Here is a 24,692-nt window from a genome sequence, read left to right as displayed (position 1 = left end):
GGAGACTCAGGGATTAAGATCATCTCTTGCCCATGCCCTGGCCCCTGCAATCTGATGTTATTAGGAAGGTTTGGTTTGACGGAGGGTTAGTACCTCTATAAATTTCTCGGTATGTTCTGCACAGCCTTTCACACTGGTCCAGAAAAATCTATGTGCCTCCGACACCCCTCACATCGTTGCCCAAGCTCCATCCTCCTCGGGTAAAAATATGATAATTGCAAAGGAACCCTGTTGTAGCTTTCCCTCCCTGGAGGTTGGGAGCAAGCTGTCTGAATCTGATTATGAGTTGAAAAGCCCTTTCCTTATTAAAATAACAACACACAAAGAAATGCAGGATTCCTTTGGTAGCATTCAGAAGTCATCTGTTTGTTTTGTCTGCCCCCAACTGGGTAGTTTGCAACACACAACTAATCTTAGAAATAGCTTAGTTCAATTTAAAGGCGATTTAATACTCAACCGGTGGCCTGCCTATGGGATTCAGTGTTCCGTTAAGGTAGAAATATTGAAAATATCTGTCATCGGGTTTAAAACAGGGTAGGACAAGATGCGCAAGTAAGCAGCTAGGATCGAAGCAATGTGATTTCCGTAACCCTTGCCAGCCCTGGTATCTTCGTGTCTTCTCCCTCTCCCTCCTGTGGCCTCCTGAATGTCTCCTTCACCCCTTCCCATATGATGCCTTTTACCTTGTCATCCGCGCATCCCCCTGAAGTTTGGTGGAGAGCGTGAGCACTGTCTGTCCTTTCTCTAAGCGCCCCCGTCTCAGTGGAATAGTCCATCCTGGCCCACCAGCTAATGTTGTGAGAAAGGGGCAGAGTCCCTCCAGCCCAGTGAAACTACATCTGTGTAAGCCACCCTTCCCCTTCCCGCACTGCCTCTCCTCCCCTCCCCCTCTGACTTGGTCTAAAGGGGCAATGGATTGGGTGGCACTAGTAAATGACCTAGAAAGAAAAGAACAAAAGCCAATCTCAGCTCCCTGTCAGACTGCTGCTCTGGTTTGGCTAGGCAGCTTTGTAAGCTCAGTGGTGCTTTCCACCCTCTGAACAAAACAACAAAGTATGTCCCGAGTGAATCAACGAGTTTCGGGTCTGGTACAAGTCATTCTGCCCTAAATAGGACTCTACTTCTTTCACCATTTGTCAACACCGTCTATATGCTAAGCATTGTGTACGGATTAGGCTCTGATGAATAGGAGGGCCTCCGAGCCTGGTTAGGGGGAGACACACACAAATAAATAATTTTCAAATGCCAAGGGCAAGTGTCCCCGCAGAGCTGTGTCCGAAACGGTGGTGGCTCCATGGGCTGGGGAAGGTAGCCGTTCTCCTGCGAAAGTCAAGAAAGGCTTCTTGGAGAAGGTAAACTCTGGAGCCTGGCCTTGGCGGAAGATGAGAAACTCAACAGATGGACGAGGGAAGAGAGGGTCTTCTAGGCAAAGGGAACTGCATGAAAAAAAAGTACAGGCTAATCTCTGGAATGGCAGAAAATTTGAGTTTGGGTCAGATGGTGCAAATTTCTCTACTGCTGAATTAAACCTGCTCCTGCATTGTTCCCATTATAATTATTTTAGCTTATTCGCTTTTCTGGGTTTTCCGTTTTTTTTTTTTTTTTTTTAAAGTAATGAGCTCCTGTTACTTTATATTAAGAAAAAAAAAAAAAAAGAACCTTAATGATAAAGGAGAAAAGTTCAGGATCTGCAGTTGGGGATGAAAGGCTGTTTTTACTTGTGGTGCTTTCCAATTAGTGCCGCTTTGATGCTTGCCCAAGCAAATCACTGCAGGAAAGCCAAGGGTATCCCCCCCACACACACCACCCGGGAAGGGGACGCTCCTCTTGAGGACGGTGGGAGCCCTCCAGGGGAGATCGCGTGCACCCAGCCTCAATATTTCAAAATGGCTCATGCATGCAAAGGGGCCCTGTCCTTTAGTTCCACATTTAACACATTGAATAGAAAGCTCTAGGAAGAGACTTTTATTTTTTTCCTGAGCTGACTGCTATAAGCAAGTGTTGGGTTTGACCTAAGTGAGAGCCCTACGCTCCACTATTTACATGCCAAGTGGTATGTTTGGCATGCACGTATTAGAATAAAGTGGAATTGGAATCAAGGAACGTTCCCTTCAATCAAGTTGTTTTTCCCATCCCAGACAACTAATTGTCCGAAAGTTCTATTTTTTTTTTCCCTAGAGACAATTCCGTTGAGCTGACTGCCTTAGTGCATGGGTGGAGGTTCTTTTGTTGTCTGTCATGGGCTACTAGCACAAAAAGAAGAAATCTGGCCTGAGTCCTATGTGGGTAATTAATATGTCACCTAATTTCGTTTCAGGTGTCTTTCTTTAAAGAGAGAAATGAAAATATTCACCTTGCCTCCTTTTGAGATTATAAGCAGAAGGATAGGAGACCTTATTTAAGGGAAGATAATAAAAGCGAAAGACCCTCCTTTCCTAGAAGGAGTTTAGGAGGAGGGACAAAGAAGAGGGGAAATGAGAGAGGCCCACTAAACTTGGTAGGAGGTAAACTGCTCCTGTCACACTCTGTTGCTCTCCGCCTGTGGTGTCAGAGGACACTATCACCTGTTGTCGCTCTCTTTTGAAAAGCTCATTAACTCTCCAACAGTTTCGAAAGGCTCTCTTCTAGCCTGCAGAATAGTATGTCTGGATTGATTTTCAAAAAAATCCAACTTTCTCTTGGGAGACCAAGAGCTAGTTTCCCTCCCACCGTCTGTGGAAGGTTCCGAGGGAAGGAATGGCTGGTCCTGTAGTGCCAGTTTGTGGATGGTCTCACCCCTGGAGGCCCCGAGAGTTCTTTGAGAACCTGCATTTGCTTCATTATTCTCAGGTGCTTTTCTAATCAAAGGCACCATGGATTCTAACATGAATAACGTACACTGAGAACCAAAAAGAACTCCGTGAACTTGCCTATCAAGGATAAGTTTTAGAAGAATAGACATAAAAAGCCTACTGGAGAGACAAGTCTAGAAGGAAATATGTCCAAATATTCACAGTGACCATCTGGCCAGTAGGACTATGAATAGGGTTTTTTTTTCCCCTTTCTACCTTTCTGTATTTTCTAAATTCTCCACAGTGAGCGTATGTTTCTTTTACAATGAGGAAGAAAACCAACAGGCTTTATTATAAAGGATGAAGGAAGAAATAGATTTTTTAAAATTATTTTCTTATTTGGCAGAGAGAGATCACAAGTAGGCGGGGAGGGGGGGAGTAGGCTCCCCACTGAGCAGAGAGCCCGATGCAGGACTCGATCCCAGGACCCTGAGATCATGACTTGAGCCAAAGGCAGAGGGTTAACCCACTGAGCCACCCAGGTGTCCCAGGAAGAAATAGATTTTAATCATTGTTTGCAGCTCTTGGAAATTTCTTGACTCCCTCCTTGCCCATGCTTTTAATTCATGCCGAGCCACATCTCTGGCCCTCTTGACTGTCTCTGTCCATTGCTCCAAGGGACACCCCTCCACCTAGTAGACAAGCCTCTCTTCCTCTCAGCCCTTCTCTACCCTTTCTTGGGGTTATATCTCAATAAAGCTGATCTAACATACCTTTCATCCATTTGAAGTATATAATTCAAGTGTTCTTAATATAGTCACGGAGTTGGGCAACCATCAACAACATCAATTTTAGAACATTTTCATCACCTCAAAAGACATCCCATGCCCTTTAGCTATCATTCCGCAGCCCTCTTCTCCACCCCCCAAGCCCTAAGCAACCACTAATCTGCCTTTTGTCCCTATAGATTTTCCTATTCTGGACATTTCACATAAATGGAATCATATAATCTGTGGTCTTTTATGATGGGCTTCTTTCACTTAGCATAATGTTTTCAAGGTTCACCCATGATGCAACATGTCTGAATACTCTATTCCTATGTAAAGCCAAGTAGTACTCCATTGTATGGACTGTATATTTGTTTATCCCTTCATCAGTTGATGGACACCTGTCTGGTCTCACCTTTTGGCTGTTGTTAATAGCACTGCCAAGAGCATGCATATACATGTACTTCTTTGAGTACTCATTTGTGATTCTTTGGGGTATATACCTAGGAGCAGAATTGCTGCACCACATGGTAACATCTATACTTGACTTTGTAAGGAGCCTCCAAACTGTTTTCCACAGCAGCTGCACCATTTTGCATTCTCACCAACAATGTGAAGGCTCAACTTTCTCCACATCTTCAGCAACACTTGTTGTTGTCTATTTTATTTTATTTTATGGACTTTTTTTTTTTTTATTATAGCCATCCTCATGGGTGTGAAATAGCATCTCACTGTGGTTTTGATCTGCATTTCCCTGATGACTAATTGACATTTAACTGGACTTCATCTCGGCTCTCCACATCCGGTTCTTACACACGAATCCCTTTGAAGGCCACCACTGTCCCACCAGGCAAAGACCATTCAGACTGCTTACCAGATTAGCCCAGGGGGTTACCCATCCCACTAGCTAGCTAGTCTTTGAAAAAAAAAAAAAATGCCGGGGTAAATATGTAGGGAAAGAACATGGTTATGCTTATTAATACCCACCTCAAACAATGAAGGATTTATGCATCTTGCATGTAGAAAATAGTTACCTGGAACTCAAAAAAAATCTTAATTTTCTTGCATACTATCTAAAATATACTGTATTTTTCATTAAATATTCATATTCTACTGGCTTATAATAATGGTAATATTGACCATGATTGATGTTATGGGGAGATTACTTTGTGCCAGGGACTATGCTCAACACTTTACAGGCATTGTCTCAATCATCACAGCAACCGATCATTAGCTTCATTTTAAAGTCAGGGAACCTTAAGGCTTCACCACCAAGTAAGGAAGGAAGTAGCTCGTATTTGACACTTATGTGGGTCAGACTCCAAAATCAGTGCTCTTACCTACTACTCCTAACAGGTTTTCAGGGGCTGTTCTGAGACTTCAACCATCATTACAGCATGCTTGCTAAATGAAACTGTGTTCTGAATTCGAAACAATTCATCCAGCAGCAAGTTTTTCAAACACAGTCTCTTCCTAGGGCCATCCTGTATGTCCTCTGGCAGTAATGAGTACTCTGTGACATGGGGTGGCCTTTTACGTCCCCAAGTTACCTTGCTCAAATTTCAAAGAGATTCCCCTGAGTTCTAGAATTTGATGACCCCGATTGTGTTCACATTATTCACATTCTTTGCGGTTTTCTTAGACATTTAACTTGACCCGGCCAAGTAATAGCCTTCCATGCTAAAGCGGGAGGTCTTGTGTTTACGGCAGCCCCTCATCCCCCAGATGTTTAGACGGACCCTCTCTGAATCTTCTCCAGCTTGCCAGTGATCTTTCTGATCAGCTCAGAAAACTGCAAGCGTTCAGGGGCTGGGAGAAGTTCAGAGTGTTTTTTTTGTTTTTTGGTTTTGGTTTTGGTTTTTGTTTCTTTTAACTTCTAGGGAAGTCAAATTGGAAAGCTTTGCCATGAGTTCAATTTTTCTTGCCATGTGCTTATCTTAGAGTTCAGAGGTAGGAGGAGGCCTAAGGGAAGCTCTTTCATTAAAGAGCAGGCCATCACCTCCCATAGACTAATGGCCATATTCCATTTCCTCACGGAGTGGGGGGAATTACTCGGCCTCAGCCTTTACTCTTTTGGTTTCCACTCTGGGGAACTGTATTATTACCTTGTAAAACAGAACATCTCTCCTATTAGCGTTAATTGAACCCATCTTTTTCCTGTTAGAAACTATAATGTTGACTTTTATTTTCAGAGCCCTGGATGGAACCTTTTCACTTTGGAGGTTGACAGAGCTCAGCCACAAGTAGTAGGCTGTGAGGGGGTTTGAGCATAGCAGGAAGCAACTGCTGGCGTATTGGGGGTTATATATAGCCCAATAACCTGTTTTGAGTTGTTCTGTCCATCACCCTGGCTTTACTGTGACCTGAGTCTTTGTGAAAATGTGCTGAGTATTCTAAGTGCTCTCCCTCTTCTAAATCATCAGTTGAAATGAATTGTTTGATGATAATAAAGCGGAAAAATGCAAGAAAATAATTTCCACCAGCCTTTCTTTTTTGGCCAGATCTGAAAACAACCCCCAGAGGCCTGTATATCAGGCTAGTCCATTCTTCGCCTGGAGACAGTATTGAATAATTACTCCACTGCCAGCAAATTCCCTGGCCGAAGTCTCCAAAAACTTAGTAGAGACTTAAGATAGACTTGGTTATGAAGAACACTTTACCTTGTTTCTACCAAGAACATTGCTCGAGAAAAAGAAAGAGTATTTTATTTGTTTGTTTACCATTGGACATCTGTTGTATAGATAATTTAATATTTCTTTATAAGCATATCCACTCCTCTCCAGTCTATAGGGTCTTATTTTGTGTGTCCATGGACAGCTGAAAAAAGGTAATAGGCCAGAAATTTTGCTGGGTATTTATGTGTGTGTGTGTTTATACCTATTTGCATATGTAATGTACTTTCTCTCTCCTTCCTTCTCTCTCTCTCTCTCTCTCTTGCTCTCACTCTCTCCCCACCCCACATATTTGTCTTGTAGCATAAAAGCCCAAGCAAATAAATAGTAAAATATACTAGGATCCACTCCCTCTTGTCTACCCCCTCCATAGTTATCACAATATACAGACAAAGAACAAAGAAACCTTCCTCCTCTGGCAGATACGAGTTTCTCTGACTATATTCTCAGGAGAATTTCATAGAACGTCTACTGCTCTGAGCACCCTGTAATTCTGATCTGCAACTATTAGCCCGAGCCTATATGGAAAGGGGCCATCTCTAGGGTAATAGCATTGTAAATTACAATCAATGCACTCAATTACACCCAGAAACCAAAAGATATGTAGTGCTCCAGCGTGCCTTGTAATCAGCACCTTTGAGAATGGAGGTAACAGCATTCTGAACAAAAAATGGAAGCCGAACACGTAAGAAAATGAATGTTGGAATTAAATCATCCTTCTGATAGGAGCAGTACCTTATATGGCAAGCAACTTTTTTTTTTCCCTAATATCATTTTATTGATTTAAAAAAAAAAAACTAAATTGTGGCCTTGTAACCAAGAATATCTTAAAATCATTTATGGCTCTATTCAGCCTGGCAGAGCCTTTCTGTCATGCTGATAAGGAAATTAAACTTTCCTCATACTGGGTTTACTTGCCTCTTATGCACAGATGCTTTCTCTTTTCTTCCAGGGAACTAATTCAGAAGTTGAAGTCTTTCATCAGCTTCTATAATGCTTTGCCTGGCTATGTCTGCAGCCACAGCCCCGTGGCTGAAAACGACACTCTTTGCTGGAACGGACAAGAACTCGTGGAGAGGTAATCTTTTTTTGAATGTTAAATATAACAGTGTTTGCAAAATATTCATCATATGTCCATCTTGAGATTGGTTATGTCTTCTCTCTGCCTTCATTAACTCCACAAGAAACATTCTAGAAAAAGCATACATGTGAGCATTTGTGACACACCCTTAGAGAATTTACAGACTTTGAAACACGTTGAGTACTGTGTATTCAGGGACATTTTACCAGGTGTACGGCATCAAACAGCAGCCCCCCCCCCCTTTTTTGTCTTTGGCTTCTTCCATTTCCCCTTTATGTGGACCCATATTTATTTATTGGTTTGAAGAAATCATATACACACTAATCGTTATCGTTTAGTGAGACTTAACTATGTATGAAGCGCCGTGCCAAGTGCTTGTCTGTATTAACTCTCTTTACACCAATCCTCAGAAGTAAATGCCACTATTTTTCCCCATTTTGTAGATGAAGATGGAGGACAGAAGGATGGGGAGGGGGAAAGGAGTACCATTTCACTGAGTGACGTTGCTGAGATGGTTGATCATTGAGTGTTAGTATAACGTGTGCCAACATTTGTTATCTGTGAAGAATTTGCTCACCAATGAAAAGGAAATAATATATATTCATTTATTCAGTAAATATTTACTGAGCACCTTCTAAGCACCAGTCATCCTAGTGGGCTAATGCCACTCCTGACCTCCATTGCTTCCCATGTGTAAGGAATAGTTTGGGATTAAAGGATGAAATCAGGAGGGTAGAAGGCTTAGAAAACCACGGGTCGCTGATGAACAGGTTTCTGAAACGATTTGTCCAAGTGGTAGCATCTTGTCGAGGAGAATATAGAAGATGCTTGAACTCGAGTTCTGAATTTTTTACTAATGAGTTGCTTAACCTGGGGCAAGCGACTTAATCTCTCTGGGCCATGGTTTCCCCATCTAAAAAGTGAGATGGTTGGATTAGAACCTTCTAGCTCTGGCAGGCTGTGGGGGTTTTTCACTTACCAGTTCATTCATTCATACATTTATGTTTTGAGATACTATGGGTTAGGCACCAAGGGATAGGAGTTATCCTAACCCTGGTTAGGTACCAGGGATATGAGGCTGAAGGCAGGAAGTTACCTGCTTGGAGGAGTTTACAATCTAGTGGGAACCAGCGTCAGGGCATGGGATAATTAGTCATGATGCTAAATGAATTAACAATATAATATAATGGGCTAGAGGAAAGCTTTGGAGCCAGATGAACCTGGGTTTGCTTCTCAGTCGTGGGGCATTGTTGAGTGGGTCACTCGACTTAGAAAGTCCCAAGGCCCTCTTCCGTAAGGAAAGGCATCTCACAGGGTTGTTGTCACCGTGAGGTGAGGTCATAAGCGTCCGTAGCAGACTGGCCCATGCCAGAAGCTCAGTTCACATTCCTCCTCTTCCTTCTCCTTTCTCTCTTCCCTGCACAAGGCAAAACACATGCCTGAAAACAGCTTGCTTCTCAACTAAACTGTTTTTACTGACCTGGGACCATGAGAATGAGGTGCTAATGGGATGAGACATTGAACTTGCATGGAGATAGACTTCCCTCCAGCAAATGTGAATCAGGCTACGGGGATTAATGGCCCCCATGCATCTACACTACTCTGGAGAAATAGTACATATTTATTATCCTCAAAGCTCATCAGGATCTAAGTAGAATCATGAAAATGTACTTAACTATTATGACATTTTTTTTAATTGTCAGAAAAAAGCAGTCAGTGTTTGGCTTTATCAAGAGCAGATGCTGTAAAACAGGTATAAACAATATAATCCTTGAAAAAGAAAATGCCCACAGGTCAAATATGTGGTTCTTGCATAAGCTTCAAGAGAAACCATTGAAGTAACTTACCCACTGGGATGTTAATATTGTAAAAAATGAACAATTCCCGAAAACTAATTTGTTTTAAGCAGCATATCTCCTAACCATGGTCTGTTCTTAAAGAGGAAATGTTAGTTAGTGATATATTTATTTGCTAATGTATTCATTCATTTCTTTATTCACTTAACAAGTATTTGAGCACCTACTATATTTCAAGTGTCAATATGGGTTTCTTTATTGTTGTGATTATTTAAAGCAAATGTTGGAATCCTGTTGGATATAATCAGATGATCCAATTTTAATTTATTCAAAAAAATTTCCCAGGCCTATGTTTTTTGAATTAGCGGGATTTTAAAAATCAAATTTGGCGAATATAAACTACTTCATGCCTGGTATGCTTTCTTGAAGGATTTTGCTCGAGAACCAAGAAAGTCCTCCCCTATCAAACGGTGGAATCCCAAGCCTCCTAAATTTGAATGAGTCTAAAAATTAGCCAAATGCACTTTTGCACCATTAAAATAATTCTGTTAACTGAAGTTTTTTGGTTTAATTTGCTGGTATCAAACAAAATAATAAAACAAATGGTAGAGTATAGAGAAAAGAGGTTATTTCAAATCCATTATTTATATTTCTGAACAATCTATTGTTTTAAAACAATTTTTATTGTTGACATGTGCTATCCAGGGAGGGAGAGAGGGTTGGAAGAAAGGAAGGAAATCCAACATATCTGTAGACAGTGTAAGGGAACTATAAGCCAGGAAGTGACTCTTCCTTGGGTAGTAACCTCAGGTTATAATTAACCTACACTTAAATTACTGACCTAATGCAATGATGGGACTAGGAAATAGTGTCAAACTAGATATTTTTTTTAAATTACTCAGGAATATACGTTTAATCATAGGATGTTCTGTAGCCCATGGACATTAATAAAGATTAGCTTCACACTGCACGTCTCATCTATAGTGAAACCTCTTTCCAGAGCTTTCCATTGAATTTCTCATTTCATTCAGTCTTAAATAACAATTGCCACTTCACACTGTCCAATCAGTTGTAACCTTGTTATCTTTACAGATTGGGTTTGTATTCTTTTCAAAGTATTTTACTTTTAGTCAAGAAAACTTATGAAAATCAAGGATCCTGAGAGGAAATGAAACTTATCAGTGGAGACACCTGATTAAAAGGAAAATATTGATGCTAAGGAAAATATGGATCAATATCCATGACAGCTGGGGCGTCAGAACCATTTACACCCTCCTTCTATGAATGTCCATACAGACACTCAACTTTCCAGGAGCTCGACAAGTCACTATCTCTCTAAATAGGGCTATGTTTCACATCCATTCAATTGTGAGCTCTTATGAAACCAATTGAAATATGAAAGAAGAGAATGTTTTCACAGATCTCGTCCGAGGGAGTACCAAGGAAGCCTGTCATTTATCCTCCCCGCCACAACCCTCCCCATCTCCCCATCTCCCCATCTTGGCTTGAGATAAAGATTGGCTCCAGGATTTAGCTGAGAAATCTTGGAATTAGCAAACTTGGCTTGTGCGATGTACACTCTTCTGAGCTACCATGGATCCTACAGGCAAAGATTTCCTGCAGTTGCCAAAGGCGGAAGATTCTCCGTCTTTTGCCTTTGTGGAACGACAGAGAATTTCAGAGCATTTCTGAATGCGAGAGAATCATAAAAGATCCCATGGGAGGAAGTTAACACTGGGCTTAACAACAAGTAACCGTGGGCTTTGCCTGCATTGGCGCTGAAAATACCTGTAGGAAGAGGGAGCAGCTTTTAGTAAATACATCCCCATACGCCCTCCTCATACCCCCTTTCGGGAATGTTAGGCCCAACTTCTAGGTCACAGACGAAAATTTTTATTCTTCTTCTGGATGGTTTGATACCATCTGGAAGGTAAGCCCCATTTACCATTGAATCAAGTTGATCTTTAAGTTAGTGTAACAGAAACTATTTTAATTGATACCTGTGCAAAAACTGCTAGTCAGAGAGAAAAGGGTGCTATCTCGTCTGGACATGGAGCGTCTAATAATTCAAGTTCATCCAATGAAGATGGAGCATGTCTTATATATGTGGGGGCATAGTAAGAAGTCGAATCCAGTGCCTGCTTCTGCTGAGGAGCTTACAACTTAATGAGAAGAAAGGGAAAATAATCAGCCAGTCTCTTTCCCCAGGAGTCCAGGGAGAGTTCCCTTCAGAGGCATCAAAGCAGAGGCTCTGCCCATCTCTGTGTGTGTTAATTGACGTGAAATTCACATAAGAGGAACTGTTCTGAGGTATACAATTTGGTGCTGACATTCTGTACATTTGCGATGTTGTATAATCACCACCTCGGTCTGGTTTTAAGACATTTGCATTGCTCCAGAAAGAGAGCTTGTACTCGTTAGCAGTCACCCCCCACTCCCTGCCTGCCTTAGCCCCTGGCACCCAGCAGTCCGCTTTCCGTCTCTATGGATTTACCTATGCTGGATGTCCCGTACAAATAGAATCATTGACTTAGCATGATGTTTTTAAGGTTCATCCAAGTTGTAGCATGGATCAGTACTCTGTTCCTTTTTGTGGCCAAATAATGTTTCATTTCATTGTCCAGATGTAGCACATGTTGTGCATCTACTTGTCAGTTTTATCCCCGCATTTATGTGACCCCAAGCAACCACTGCTCTATCAGGCTCCGCCCACCACCCCTGGATTCACTGTGGCTCACCCTTAAGGGTGAGGACGACAGGGCAGCCAAACCTTCATGCCTCCAAGCCCCGACATCTTTGACCACCCCCTAAAGGCTAGCCTCTCCCTCACCTCTCCTGTTTTTTTTTTTGTTGTTTTTTTTTTTTTATATCCCTTTGCAATTCATCTTCTGAGTCTTTTCTCTCAGCCCTGTGTATGCGGTCAACCAGCCTCTCCTTCAATCAGCACACCTCCCGTGTGGTTTGATGCTTCCCTAGTGACTTTGCGGCTCCTTAGTTCTATATATACAAGTGCTTATACTTTGTGTCATGACGTCTTTGTCCCCTTTGTGATTCAGTCCTGACTGCTCCAGAATATTGCTGGTATCTTCTTGACAGTCCTACAAAGCCACTTCTGCCCATGATGACTCAGTAGATCCATCTCGTGTTTTCTCAGGATGACTCTGGGACTCTCGGTGGCGCACGTGAGGCACCTGGCATTAGAGAAATAAACTCCCTGAGATCGACAGGGAAAATTTCACTGCAGGCGACTCTCCTCCCTCCTCTGTGGGCTCACCTCCCATTTCACCCGAGAGATTATATATGCACACGCCCACCCACCGTGAATTCTCCTTTATTTCCTCTGATCAAACAAGTCTTCCAGTGTTCATAATGCCTCTTCAGAATTTCTCTGCTTAGTTGGAAAGGCAGAAGCAGGAATACACAAAGCAATTATCTTAGTTCTCAAGGGGTTTTGCTCTTGTCTCAAGACCTGTTGAACGTTGCAGAAAAGGAGGGTAAGGAGACTGTTTCTCTCTGTCTTCTGCTGGGTTGGGGGCATAGACCGTGGCGTACCAACCAGTGGTAATGAACGCACGATTCCCGAACACCCAATATCCGCCATAAGCAATATAATTCTAAAGATGAGAGCAACAAGGGGCACCCGGCTGGCTCAGTCAATGGAGCATGGAATTTCTGGTCTCAGGGTTGTGGGTACGAGCCCCACATTGGGTGTAGAGATAACTTTGCAAAATAAATACATGAGTAATCTTAAAAATGAGAGCAACACAATGGTTTCTTCTGCCCCTGTAATCTAGAAAAGGTGAGGTTGTTTTCATGATGTCCTTATTTTAAGAATGCTGTGTTTTGAGGACTTTGGTGGAGAGAGACCAATTCCTAGCACCAACAAGTTGTTCCCTGGTGTACAGAACAAAATGGGAAGAATTTCAGAGCCTTCACGCTGATGGCGAAGGAACGAGGTGGAGATAAGACCTATATGCCACAGTGTACACACATGCACAGACAGACACACAGATGCACACCCACAGCTTACCACCATCACATCCAAACAGGCGGCTAGTGATACAGAGCAGGCACTATCTGTACCTCCCAGCCTCTCTAGCTAGAGCAAGTTATTTGTTATTTGGGTTTTACTTGTCTGTTTTTGGCTTTATGTGGTGGTTTTTCTCCAAATGGCTCAAGGCCGTGTACCTAGACCTTTATTTTTTGAACAAGATTTTATTTTTAAGTCATCTCTACACCCGACCTGGGGGATGCACTCACTACCCGGAAATCAAGAGCTGCACGCTCCAATGACTGAGCCAGTCAGGCGGCCCCATACAACCTCAAATATGGGATAGCCTACGGAAGCACCAATGGGGAAGTTAATATATGAGGCAGAATACAGAGCCAAGAGGTCGGGGACACAGGAAAGAAAGTAAACAATGGATAACGCACACAATATTCAAAGCCTTGAGTTAGGTCCTAGAGTCGTTGGATTCTAAGTCTGTGTCGATACCAGCCAGACTAAAATCTTGCTGGGGCCAAGGCACAGTGGCTCTTCCTAGCAGCCCCTGTGGTGAGGGTTTGAGAGTTAGACCCTGAGGTACATTCTTTCAGCATCCAAGGCTTTTCTTTTTGTGGCTCCTTCTCCCCTTGGCCACTAACCCAAGGGGGAGCTCTGCGGACAAAAGCCTGGCAAGAGTGGAGAAGGTTGATCTTACCAATGCCGAGTTCTGCAGTTCTTGCCGCCGTCAGACGTTGTTGGATTTCATTTCTGCTTCCGTTTTCCTGGAAGCAGGGACATGACACTTGATACTTTCTGATGTGGGGAATTGTCATGTTGGCCTGAGTGCGCGCCCTGGAATGAAGGTCCCGAAGCATCCTACTGCTTGCTGGGATGATAGCTCACATCTCCCACCTTGCTTCACGGAAGTCACAACTGTTCACAGAGAGGCTTGCAAGGACAAATGGGTCCTATAGAAATGACTTCATTTGGTATAGCATGAAGTGTTGATGGTAGCTCAAGGTTTTTTTTAAATCCTGGTAATGTGAGGGGCGCCTGGGTGGCTCAGTCGGTGATGCATCTGCCTTCGGCTCAGGTCATGGTCTCAGGGTCCTGGGATCAAGCCCTGTGTTGGGCTTCCTGCTCAGCAGGGGAATCTGCTTCTCCCCCTGCCCTTCCCTGCCATGCTTGTGCGCACACATTCTCGCTCTCTCTTTCTCTTTCTCAAATAAATAAAAAATTTTTTTTAAACCCTGGTAAGGTTCGAGACAGATACTTTTGGAGTGTACCCCCATCTAATAATCCCTCTAAGAGATTAGATTGGCATATTTTTCATCAGAGCTTTATGTCAAAAGTAGTGTTCAGTGACAGGTATTTTTCAGGACCTTCCATGGCAATATGTGACATTTATCCCTTAGGATTATGGTGTCGCATACAGTAGCTCTACCTTCAGAATTGAGTGAGGAAAAACCCAGCTCATCCTACTGACTGACAGCTTCACATGGCATGCTGTGTTTGGGATGGGCTGTCCTTTACTACCATCGCATCTGAAATGGCAGGGGACGTTGTCATGGCCCAGTATTGGTGTCTGTCACCACCTGGTAAAGGCTCAGGGCTTATTACTATGAACAAACTGTGTCCTACTAGTACTGATGCCGGCCCCTCCTGTGCTCAGTTGGACCATTTCATTATAGGGAGAATGTTTGGGGGCCTTCAAGGTCGGTCTCGGAATATTTATTCCTCAACAAGTAAGTACCCCCTCACAATCTCCCTCGAAATGTGATTCTGATGGTAGGTAAGGCTTGTCTCCTCTTAGGATCATGACTCAATGCACCAGAGCTCTTTGAGCCTTGAAGGCTTGAGAGAGGTGTCCCCGACGTACTATCATTGCTTTTGAGAAATTATTAACATACTAGAGTGTGTCTGCTCTTTCAATCTTATTACCTCCTTCAGAGCAAGTGCGTTGATGGGTCAGAGACTGATTATATAGATGATGCCTGTCCTCAGAACCTTTCCTACCTCTTCTCTGGGAAAAGCCTTGGGGGCCTATGGTCTTCAGTGGAGAGGATCATAGTAAGAAGATCCTGAGGGGTCAGTAAACGTGACCCAGATGACTGGTGCATCTTGGGAAGAATATAGTCTTTAGAATGATACAGGTGGAGATTTCATTTATTTTTTTATTTAAATTCGATTAGTTCACATGTAGTGCATGATTAGTTTCAGAGGCAGAGTTCAGTAATTCATCAGTTGCATAGAACACCCAGTGCTCATCATACCCCGTGCCCTCCTTCACGCCCCTCACCCAGTAATCCCATTCCCCACCACCCCTCCAGCAACCTTGTGTGTTTCCTGGAGTTAAGAGTCTCTTACGGTTTGTCTCCCTCTCTGATTTTGTCCTGTTTCATTGTTCCCTCCCTTCCCCTATGACCCTCTGTTTTGTTTCCTAAATTCCGCATAAGTGAGATCACAGGATAATTGTCTTTCTCTGACTGACTTATTTCGCTCAGCCTAACACCCTCTAGTTCCATCAGAGGGAGATTTTAATTTTGGTTCGGACACTGTGTGCTTCAGGCAGGTCATTGGACATCAGATTCTGTTACCAGGGGCACCTGGGTGGCTCAGTTGGTTAGGCATCTGCCTTCAGCTCAGGTCATGATCCCAGGATGCTGGGATCGAGTCCTACATCAGGTTCCTTGATCAGCAGGAGCTTGCTTCTTCCTCTGCTTATGCTCTCTCTCTCTTTCTCTCTCTCTCTCTCTCTCTGACAAATAAATTTAAAAAATCTTTAAAAGAAATTCTGTTACCAGATTTGTAAGATGGGGATGATACTCTACAGCATGTTGTAAATATGTGTTCTGGCATGTAGGCACTGAATAAATGATAGCCTTGCATCATTATTGTTTGGTTGAACAAGTCAGGTAAATGTCAAGAGCAAGGGTAAAGAAGTGTAGGCCATTCTTTCTATAAAAGTAAACTGGATCTGGGAGAAATATCTATAAGTCTTTTGGAAGCCGACTCTTGAATGGGATAGCTGATCAAACATGTTGGTACTTCTGTAGTTAGACACACAATATCAAAGAAAATAGACTCTTGAGACTTGGTTGTGTGAAAGATAGGGAAAAGTCTGTCAGGGAAGCGTCGCTTTGGAGCTTCCCATCAATGCGCCTTGCCCTCAGACCTCAGGCTTCTTTGATGATGTGACTGTCATGGTGGCCGTGATTCTTCTACCCTGCAGGCCACAGGAAGTGACCAGCAGGTGCCACTTCCCTACTGTACCTGGCCACAGTTCTTCCCCCAATGTACAAGCTCTTGGCAGCTTCTTTGAAAGAAGCTCAGCTCTCCCTGTTTTGTCCTTTCCTCCTATACGCAAGCAAGGACACAATATTGTTTGAGTTTCTGATGACTTTTACTGATAGACATACAGCCAAACAGCTGGGGCTTAGCGAAAAGCACACAGAAGCAACTTTCAACATTACATGGTGATCATAAAACCCAGCATAGTCGTGGTTAAGCATATCACTTTGGCATCAGCCGGCCTGGGTTTGGATTTCTGCTCTAGTACGCACCAGCTCTTTCTCTTCCCTGAGTCCCTGTTTCCCCATCTGTACAATGGGGCTGATAAGTTCTACCTCAACAGATTGTTGAGAGGATTCAGAGGGATGGGGAAATGCAGAATGTAGTGCCTGGAACACAGTAGGCCCTCAAGAAATGGTATCTTCTATTTCTGTTGTTCAAAGAAGCCTATAAAAAGGCCCTTGCAATTCTTCCCTGGAAGAGAGATGGAGCTAGGCCTGATTTTAGTTCCATTGAAAGACCCATTTTAATTCTTCAGGAATATAGCTTCACCCACTCCCTCTCATTTTTACCTTATTTCTTCTCCTTTCTTCGAAAACAAAACAAACTCCATCTTTGGTCCCAGTTGGTGTACACTTGGTTGGTGCACCTTGGTCCTGAGTGGTGGGCATTCGAGTCCCCCGGGGATCAGGTGAGAATTGTTTGCTTCTGAGGCTACATACCGGGCTGGCCTTCCTCCCTACACAGTGCACATTTTATAGCAAATGTGGCCTAAAGAGCTCCTCCTAGGGTTTCCTACTTGTGATCGACACAGGGAATCTTCCTCGAGTACTTACATCAGAAACCAGGACAGGTCTAGTTATAGGTCAAGTCAAGTTCCCCAAGGCTCTAATGTCCCTTCTGTTACCCTTGGCTTCACCTTTGTGGAAAAGAAGAGAGAGCATTAAAATCAGTTCTGATCTCCCAATTTCTTGAGCTGATGAATTTTATTCTTTTATGGGAGCATGGCTCTGATCCTTGGCTTTGTCACCTTTCTAATGAACTTGCATTTCCCCGTGAAGGAAAACATTTTAATTGGTGGCTTCAGTGTCAAAGGCTTCCTTTGCCCTCTCATATTTTAGTGACCCCCATATCGGGTGATCTCGAAAACCACCCAGACCGTGAGCTCTTGCCTGGTTTGGGCCTCTCATTTGCACAGCTTCAGGCCCAGAGCTGGGCTCTCGGATTCGGCTGGGAGGGACAGGTAGGAGGGTTGTGCTCCATAAGAACTAGGGCTGAAAACCTAATCTCCAAATACTCCTAGCGAGGACAAAGCCAAAAACTATTCTAGAAGGGGCCAGAAAAAGAGCTCTTACACCTACCTATCCTTAAGTCCACGGCATCTCTGCTGAGGAGCCAGAATCCTCCTGCCCCATGCCCTCGTCTGGGTTTAGGACCCCTCAGCCCCTGGGTGTCCCTCAAGGCTGGCCCCAGTTACTCTGTATGGGGAGCTTTTACTCATGTTTGTCATTTTCTACTAGCTCCTTCTCCCTACATATCCTCATTGCTTAGGTGCCCCCACCACAGAGTAACCTCTCCGAATGTGTTTATTGAACTCAGTGGATGAACCGACGAACAGAATTGTGGCCCAGCAAACCTGAGTACCAGGTCTGGCTTCCCCGCCCGGTCGCTGTGCGCCTTTGGGTGGACTACTACAGTTCTCTCGGTTTTGTCTTCTTCTGTGAGACTGTGAAAGGAATGCCTCTTCCTCACTCCCTCCGTAGGGTTGCTGCTAGCCTCCAACAAGAAAATGCATTTGAAATAGCTTTGAAAATTATGAAGCGCCCTGCATATACTAGGTATTAATGTAGGAAAAAGTAGACCAGATATGGCGGGAAGTTCTGCCCTGAATGAATGGAACTGTGTTGGCTTAATTAACGCAGTATTACTGGGCTCCCTTCACAAAGGCTTTAGCAGCTTCCTGAATCTCTCCCTCTCTCTCTCTGCATCTTTCCAGACATATTACTTTATAATTTTTTTTTTCTTGAAGCAAATCCACCTATCCCTGCAGATTCTATTCTTAAACAAGTCAGTCCACGGTGCTGAAGAAACCGGTCGGCCCTGGGTAAGGAACTACTTGGAGGGATCGCTAATGTCAGTTTAAATTAATGAAAAGTGTGAGTGACAAGCCGTTTTAAAATAAATGTAGTTTTATTACTTTCAAACACATGTAATAACAGCCCTGGGACTACAACCTAGAGAAAGATAGCCTGCATCAGAGAATCAAAGCGAATAAATACGAGTCCGTGATAATGAGCCTATTACTGGGAGAATGTCCTGCTGAAGACCAACATCTTTGAACTGGCTCACGTTCTCCTGGGGAAATTCATTCATTTAAGAAATGCTTTTACCCCCCTCCCTTCATAGATATGAGGAAAGCCCCATTAAAAAGCGCTACACTTGGGCCGCCTGGGCGGCTCTGTCGGTGAAGCATCCGATTCCAGATTTTGGCTCAGGTCCTGATCTCAGAGTCGTGGGATTGAGTCCTGCGTTGGACTCCATGCTCAGCACAGAATCTGCTTGAAGTTCTCTCTCTCCCTCTGCCCCTCCCCCACTCACTCTCTCACTCTCTCTCTTTCTCTCTCCCTCTCTCCAAAATAAGTAGATAAATAAAGTCTTTCAAAAACAAAACAAAACCAGCTTTTGCAAATGCCGGTGGATGGCATCTAGCAGCAGCCCTCTGCACTTTGGCCCTAAGAAATAGTAGCCCCAAACAGCAAACACCCCCTGGCCTCTACAGGGACCCACTTGTCCCAGGCTGCCCAAGACTTCTCCTTTTGGGGCACAGGGGATTCTGAGTGCTCAGTCCCTGGCAAAACGACACAGCTGGTCCCCCACTAAGTATGGACGGAATGTGCAGCGGTACAGGGTTTTCTCGAGGGATGAAGGCAGGTGCGGGGAACGGCAGCTCACTCTTTCTGTTGGTCTTTCTGCCTTCACTTTGGAACTTCTCTTACAATTTCTTCCCTGAAACATGTTGATCCCATCTGTCTTCCCTGTGCCCCCCAAATCCTATCTAAGGGCATAGCAAAATGTGAGAAAGTAGGACAGAGGCAGCAAAGATGGTTAGTGTTTATCGTAGCTGGCATGTCTGTGCTGCTTCCCATGTACCAGGCACCGTGCTGGGCACCTTGTGTAGATGTGCTGGAGTCATGGTTGCAATAGCCTTCCGAGCTGGATGTTCTCATTACCCTCCTTTTATTGATGAAGCTGAGTAACTACTCTAGACCCCCAGCACTAGGGAGATGGGCTCCGAGCTCAGGTAGTCTGTGCCCCTCTACCCACAACACTGCCCTGCTTCTCAAATGCCCATCTGCCTCCGAGGCTAGCCCTCCACTTCACCTCTACACACGAGGCTCCTATAATAAAGCCATCACCTGTATGTCCCCTGTGGAGCTCTGGAGCCCTTGTAAGAAGAGAGCCTCTTAGCCTGGAGCCGGAAGTCCATCCAGCCTGGGTCCTAGGTCTACAATAAACTGCTGCGTGACCTTGGACAAGTCACTGCCCTTCAGCTTTTTCTCTAATTTATAAAATGAAGGAGCTGGATGAAGTGACCTTGAAAGCTCTTTCCAGTTCTAACCCTAACCCTTGATGACTGGGAATTTTGAAAGGAGCCCCAGGGTGTAATTACTGCCCTGAGGATGGCAATGAACTCTTCGTTTGACCCCTCCAGGTGTCTCTGGGGCTGCAGGGAGCAGGTGGGCTGGCTGGCTGAGATGTTGTCAGGGTTGTTCTCAGCTTCTGATACTGGAGAGTTTAGGGTGAAATTCATATAATTAAACTTTAAAGCAAATGTGTCCCTCTAGGCACCACATAACCCCAAAGGGGCTTCTGAGCAAGAGAAATGGAAGAATTCAGTGTCTGTTGCTCCAAGTACTCTTGGACACAACCACCCAGAATTGAAATGAGAAGCCCTCTAAGCACAGAGATCTATCCGTGAGGGGAGAGCTCCGTGGAGAGAAGTGCCCAGGGCCGAAGGGCTGGTAAGGGCAGAGGCATACAGACTGGCTGAGCAAACCGGCCTGAGGCAGACAGTTTTCACTCTTTCTGAGACCCTCCGGGCTAGAGAGCGAGGCTGAGTTTTGACCTAGTCGTCCTTGTGTGCATTGCTGTGAGCTTTTATAAAGTATTTATGTAGCCGTTTTATATTTTACCAAGTGCTTTACAGTCACTTTTATTTGGCTTAGTAAAGTTTTCCTGGAATGCCATCTACTTTATGGTCAGGAGAGTCCCCCCTCTTTGGCTTGGCACCTCCGTGCGTCCAGCCTCACACAATGGGCCTGCTTGTTCCGGCCGGTGAGCAGGTGCAAAGCGTCGTGGGGCCTGACGGCACCTGCAGCCACTGGGGCGGTAGGAGTGGGGGTGGCTTACACTCCAGTTCACCTTTTCTCTCCTCTGTGATTGCTTGGTTTTATTTTATTGCTGGCAAGCTGCGAGCGGCAGTGCCCGGCTTGGCTCCGCCCAGGGCACAGCTCTTCTGATCGGCGGATGCTGGCAAATGGTAGGCCGTTTCCCCTGTGCTGTTCTGGTTCCCCTGCCCAGGTCCACCATCGCCACCGTCTTCCGCCAAGCAGACGTGCAGACTGTTTCCCCCTGCCATCCCTGGGCTCTGACCACAGCCCGGACTCGGGGGCTCGGGAACACTTATAAGGGAAGAAGACAACAGAAAGAGCCAGTCCGCGCTCCCCGCAGATCAGACTTTTCAGTGTCCTTGGCCAAGTCTAACACCAAGTCCCTGTATTCTTGGGGGGGGGGGGGCTTCTTTTGTATTCCCTTGAGCCCCTGTGGCACAGTCTGCCAAGCGCTCTGGGTGTTGAGATGGAGGCTGGCATGTGTGCGGTGAGGCGGGAAGAAGAGCTTCACACGCTGGGTCACAGATTTGCTGGGGAGTCCAACACAGTCACTAGTCGAAGGTTTCATGTTCTGAGGACCAGTGGGGCCAGAACATCGGAATCTTCGGGACCTCCAGCTCCAGGGTGGCGGAGGGTGTCTATGGTTGAGCTCGGGGCTATGTAGATGCTTAGCAGGGAAGTGGTGAGTAGACAGCACTTGCATTCTCTTACTGATGGAAGACGGTAAATCCTTTCTCTGATGCCCAGAACTGAGAACCTAGAAACTTCACCATGAGATTTGAAACTCTTTTTTTTTTAAATCATCTTTATATCCAATGTCTGGTCAGACTCATGACCCTGAGATCAAGAGTCTCATGCTCTCCTCACTGAGCCAGCCAGACACCCCAGACCCTCTTTTTTTTTTTTTTTTAAAGATTTTATTTATTCATCTGACAGATCACAAGTAGACAGAGAGGCAGGCAGAGAGGGAAGGAAGAAGGAGGCTCCCTGCCAGCAGAGAGCCCAATGTGGAGCTTGATCCCAGGACCCTGGGATCATGACCTGAGCCGAAAGCAGAGGCCTTAACCCACTGAGCCACCCAGGCGCCCCCCATCCCGACACTCTTTCGAAGTTACTGCCTTGACTATAGGAAATGTAACAGGTGTATCAGAAGATGTATATTCACAGCAGTAGAACCACTCAGAAGTGAGCTGAAGTTTACACTCAGAGAATTGATATTGCTAGTAGGTGTGTTCGATGGGTGGGCTTGGCGTGAGCACGCACTGAGTGCTCCGTGCTGGAAGGAGTGGCACTTGGGCTGTGGGAACTCACCTGCCTGGCTGGCCTGGGTGGGGGGAGTGACCCACCACCCGAATAATGATATTCACCAGGGCCGAAGGAAGGAACCCTGCCTTTCTCCAGGCAGGCATTGGTTTCCAAAGTGTTGCCATCTAGGGGGCGGGGCACAGTGGCTGATTCTCCTGGCAGGGCCCAGACAGAAGTCCAGCATAAGGCAGGTTCTCAGTCAGTGGCTGCGGATTGGGGGTTGTGGGGAAGGGCCCAGAGGGGAGACCACTGACAAGAGTTGGACAAAGTAGGTTAGAGTCTCGACCACACAAGCTGAGCTTTGGGTGAGGCATTCAGTCTCTGTTCAGTTCGACAGACACTTATGGACTGCCTTCTGTATGCCGGGCAGGGCGAGTTCATGGGGTGAAGCAGAGGACAGACCCAGAGATGAATACATACAAGAAAACCAGGACAGAGCTCCGGGTAGCACAGCCCAGGGAAATCTAGCTGGCAAGAGGAAGTCATGCCTGAATCTCTGGGGTTCCCTCCCCAAACAAGAAAGACCGGGTTTGAGGTATAAGACTAATTCCAGAGGCCTTTGCCACCACTGGCTCAGGGTCCGGGTAGGCCTAATCCTGCTCAGTGAAGGCTTTAAGGCCTACACATGAGTGTGGCTAAGACAAGAGGAATTGACAGCCAGTGACAGGAATAGTGAGTTTTTCCTTTCAAGAATGTCGGTGGTACCTATTCATGGGAACGCGTGAGTCCTCCCCTCGTGAGCTTTGGGGGGGTCGTTAAATAAGTTTCCAGGGGATGCCTGGAGCCACACCAAGGACATTTTTCTTTGTTATGGTGTATGCTTGAAACACAGCACACACGAGGGAAGAGAGGAAGTCTCCCTTTCCCCTAACTCCAACGTGCCTGCCTCTCAAACCGGTCAGCGAAGTGGGACTGTAGGTCGACTTTGAGGGTCTTGGCCTCCGCTGGGCAGATCATGGCATTGAAGAATGGCTGTTGTGGACCCCACAGGAACCTGAGACAGACAGTGCAAATGTCCTCAAGAAAGGGATGTGAAGAAAACATGTGGGTGTTTTCAGGAGCCATCGGATTCATGACTTGGGGCACTTCTGCAAAGTGGGAGTTTGGGGCCCCAGAGAGGAGGAAAGTGAAATGCGGGGGGACAAGTGAGCAGGGCGGGTTTCTGACACCCCAAGCAGGTTGGTCACTGCCCTGGGCCTCAGGAAATGATGTGTTCTTCAGCAGGTGATAGTTAAGTTTGGACCGTTTGAAGCCCTGCCTGGTGAGTCGCCCCCACCACCTGCCTCCCCGCAGAGGCCCTGTCCCCTGGAGGCTCTGTGTGAGGACATCTCTGCTAAAGGGAGCCACAAGTCACTGCTCAATGACACCCTGAAAGAAAGCCTTGGGTGCTTTTGGCTGTGCTCAGTCCTCCCTGAACCCTACACCATTGATGCCCCTGCTCGAACTTGGACTTGGACTTCAGCTGGGGCATCCTTGCCCAACTGAGATGCTTCCATTTCTTCTGGTCTCCTCAGCACGGGGATGGGTAGATCTGAAGCCTCCCCTGACTGTTCCTTGCAAGGCGCCTTCATCCTCTCTCTGGAAATCCTCTTCGAATACCATTTATTGCACTCCTGCTGCACGTCCGCTCGGTGTTCGGTGCGTTCACGTTGTAACAGCAGCGGCCCTCACCTGGGGGTCTGGGCACTGTTTGAAGCACGTGGCCTCCGCTGTCCAAACTAACTAGGCTTCGGGCTATCAATTCGTCCTCCAGACAAGGCAAGTGGCATCATCCCCACTTTAGAGAGGACGAAACTCCAGCCGGGCGGGGTTTCATTCTTTGTCAAAAGGCACACAGTAGGGGCGCCTGGGTGGCTCAGTGGGTTAAAGCCTCTGCCTTTGGCTCAGGTCATGATGCCAGGGTCCTGGGATTGAGTCCCACATTAGGCTCTCTGCTCAGCAGGGAGCCTGCTTCCTCTTCTCTCTCTGCCTGCCTCTCTGCCTGCCTCTCTGCCTACTTGTGATTTGTCAAATAAATAAATAAATAAATAGGTTTTTTTTTTTAATTAAAAAAGGCACACAGTATCTTCTTCAGTTTCTTTCATGAGGTTCTGTAGTTCCTCGAGTCCAGATCTTTTGGTTAGGTTTATTCTCAGGTATCTTATGGCTCTTGGTGCTATAGCACTCCCCCCTCGCATTCTCTTTCTCTCTCTAAAATAAATAAATAAATAAATATTTTTTTAAAGAAGAGGAAAAAGGCACACAGTAAGTGGTGGAAACCAGCTTGTAAAACTAGGTCTTTTTTATTATTATTTCTTTTCATCGTAACAGTATTCATTATTTTTGCACCACTGCCAGTGCTCCATGCAATCCATGCCCTCCCTAATACCCACCACCTGGTTCCCCCAACCCCCCCCCCACCCCGCGTGAAACTAGGTCTTGACAACAAGGCTGGTGTGCCTTCCGACACGTGACTTGGTCTTTCTCGAGTATACAATTACTCGGGGTCTTGGTAAACTATGTACACTAAATCGGCTTTCGCCTCCTAAAGCTAATGACTGGCCACAATTTTGACCATCCCTTGTCGTGCCCCAGTGCTGTCACAGGCCTTGAGGTAGGTGACCTGTTCTCTCACTTCTTTCTTGGCTCATGTA

The 24,692-nt window shown here is 45.4% G+C and overlaps 1 protein-coding gene across 1 annotated transcript in view; it reads left to right on the top strand.

The window, feature by feature from the left end:
- The window catches only part of GPC3 (glypican 3), a 399,487-nt gene that overhangs the window by 265,660 nt on the left and 109,135 nt on the right, over positions 1-24,692 (top strand). Inside the window, exon 5 of the mRNA XM_059157331.1 lies at positions 7,163-7,288. Within this exon, the coding sequence (XP_059013314.1) occupies positions 7,163-7,288 (126 nt within the window). The remainder of the gene's footprint in view (positions 1-7,162; positions 7,289-24,692) is intronic.

Source organism: Mustela lutreola, chromosome X (assembly GCF_030435805.1).
Source record: "Mustela lutreola isolate mMusLut2 chromosome X, mMusLut2.pri, whole genome shotgun sequence".
Lineage (NCBI taxonomy): Eukaryota > Metazoa > Chordata > Mammalia > Carnivora > Mustelidae > Mustela > Mustela lutreola.
The sequence above is the reverse complement of the archived record's forward strand: the minus strand, read 5'-3'. Positions and strand labels throughout refer to the sequence as shown.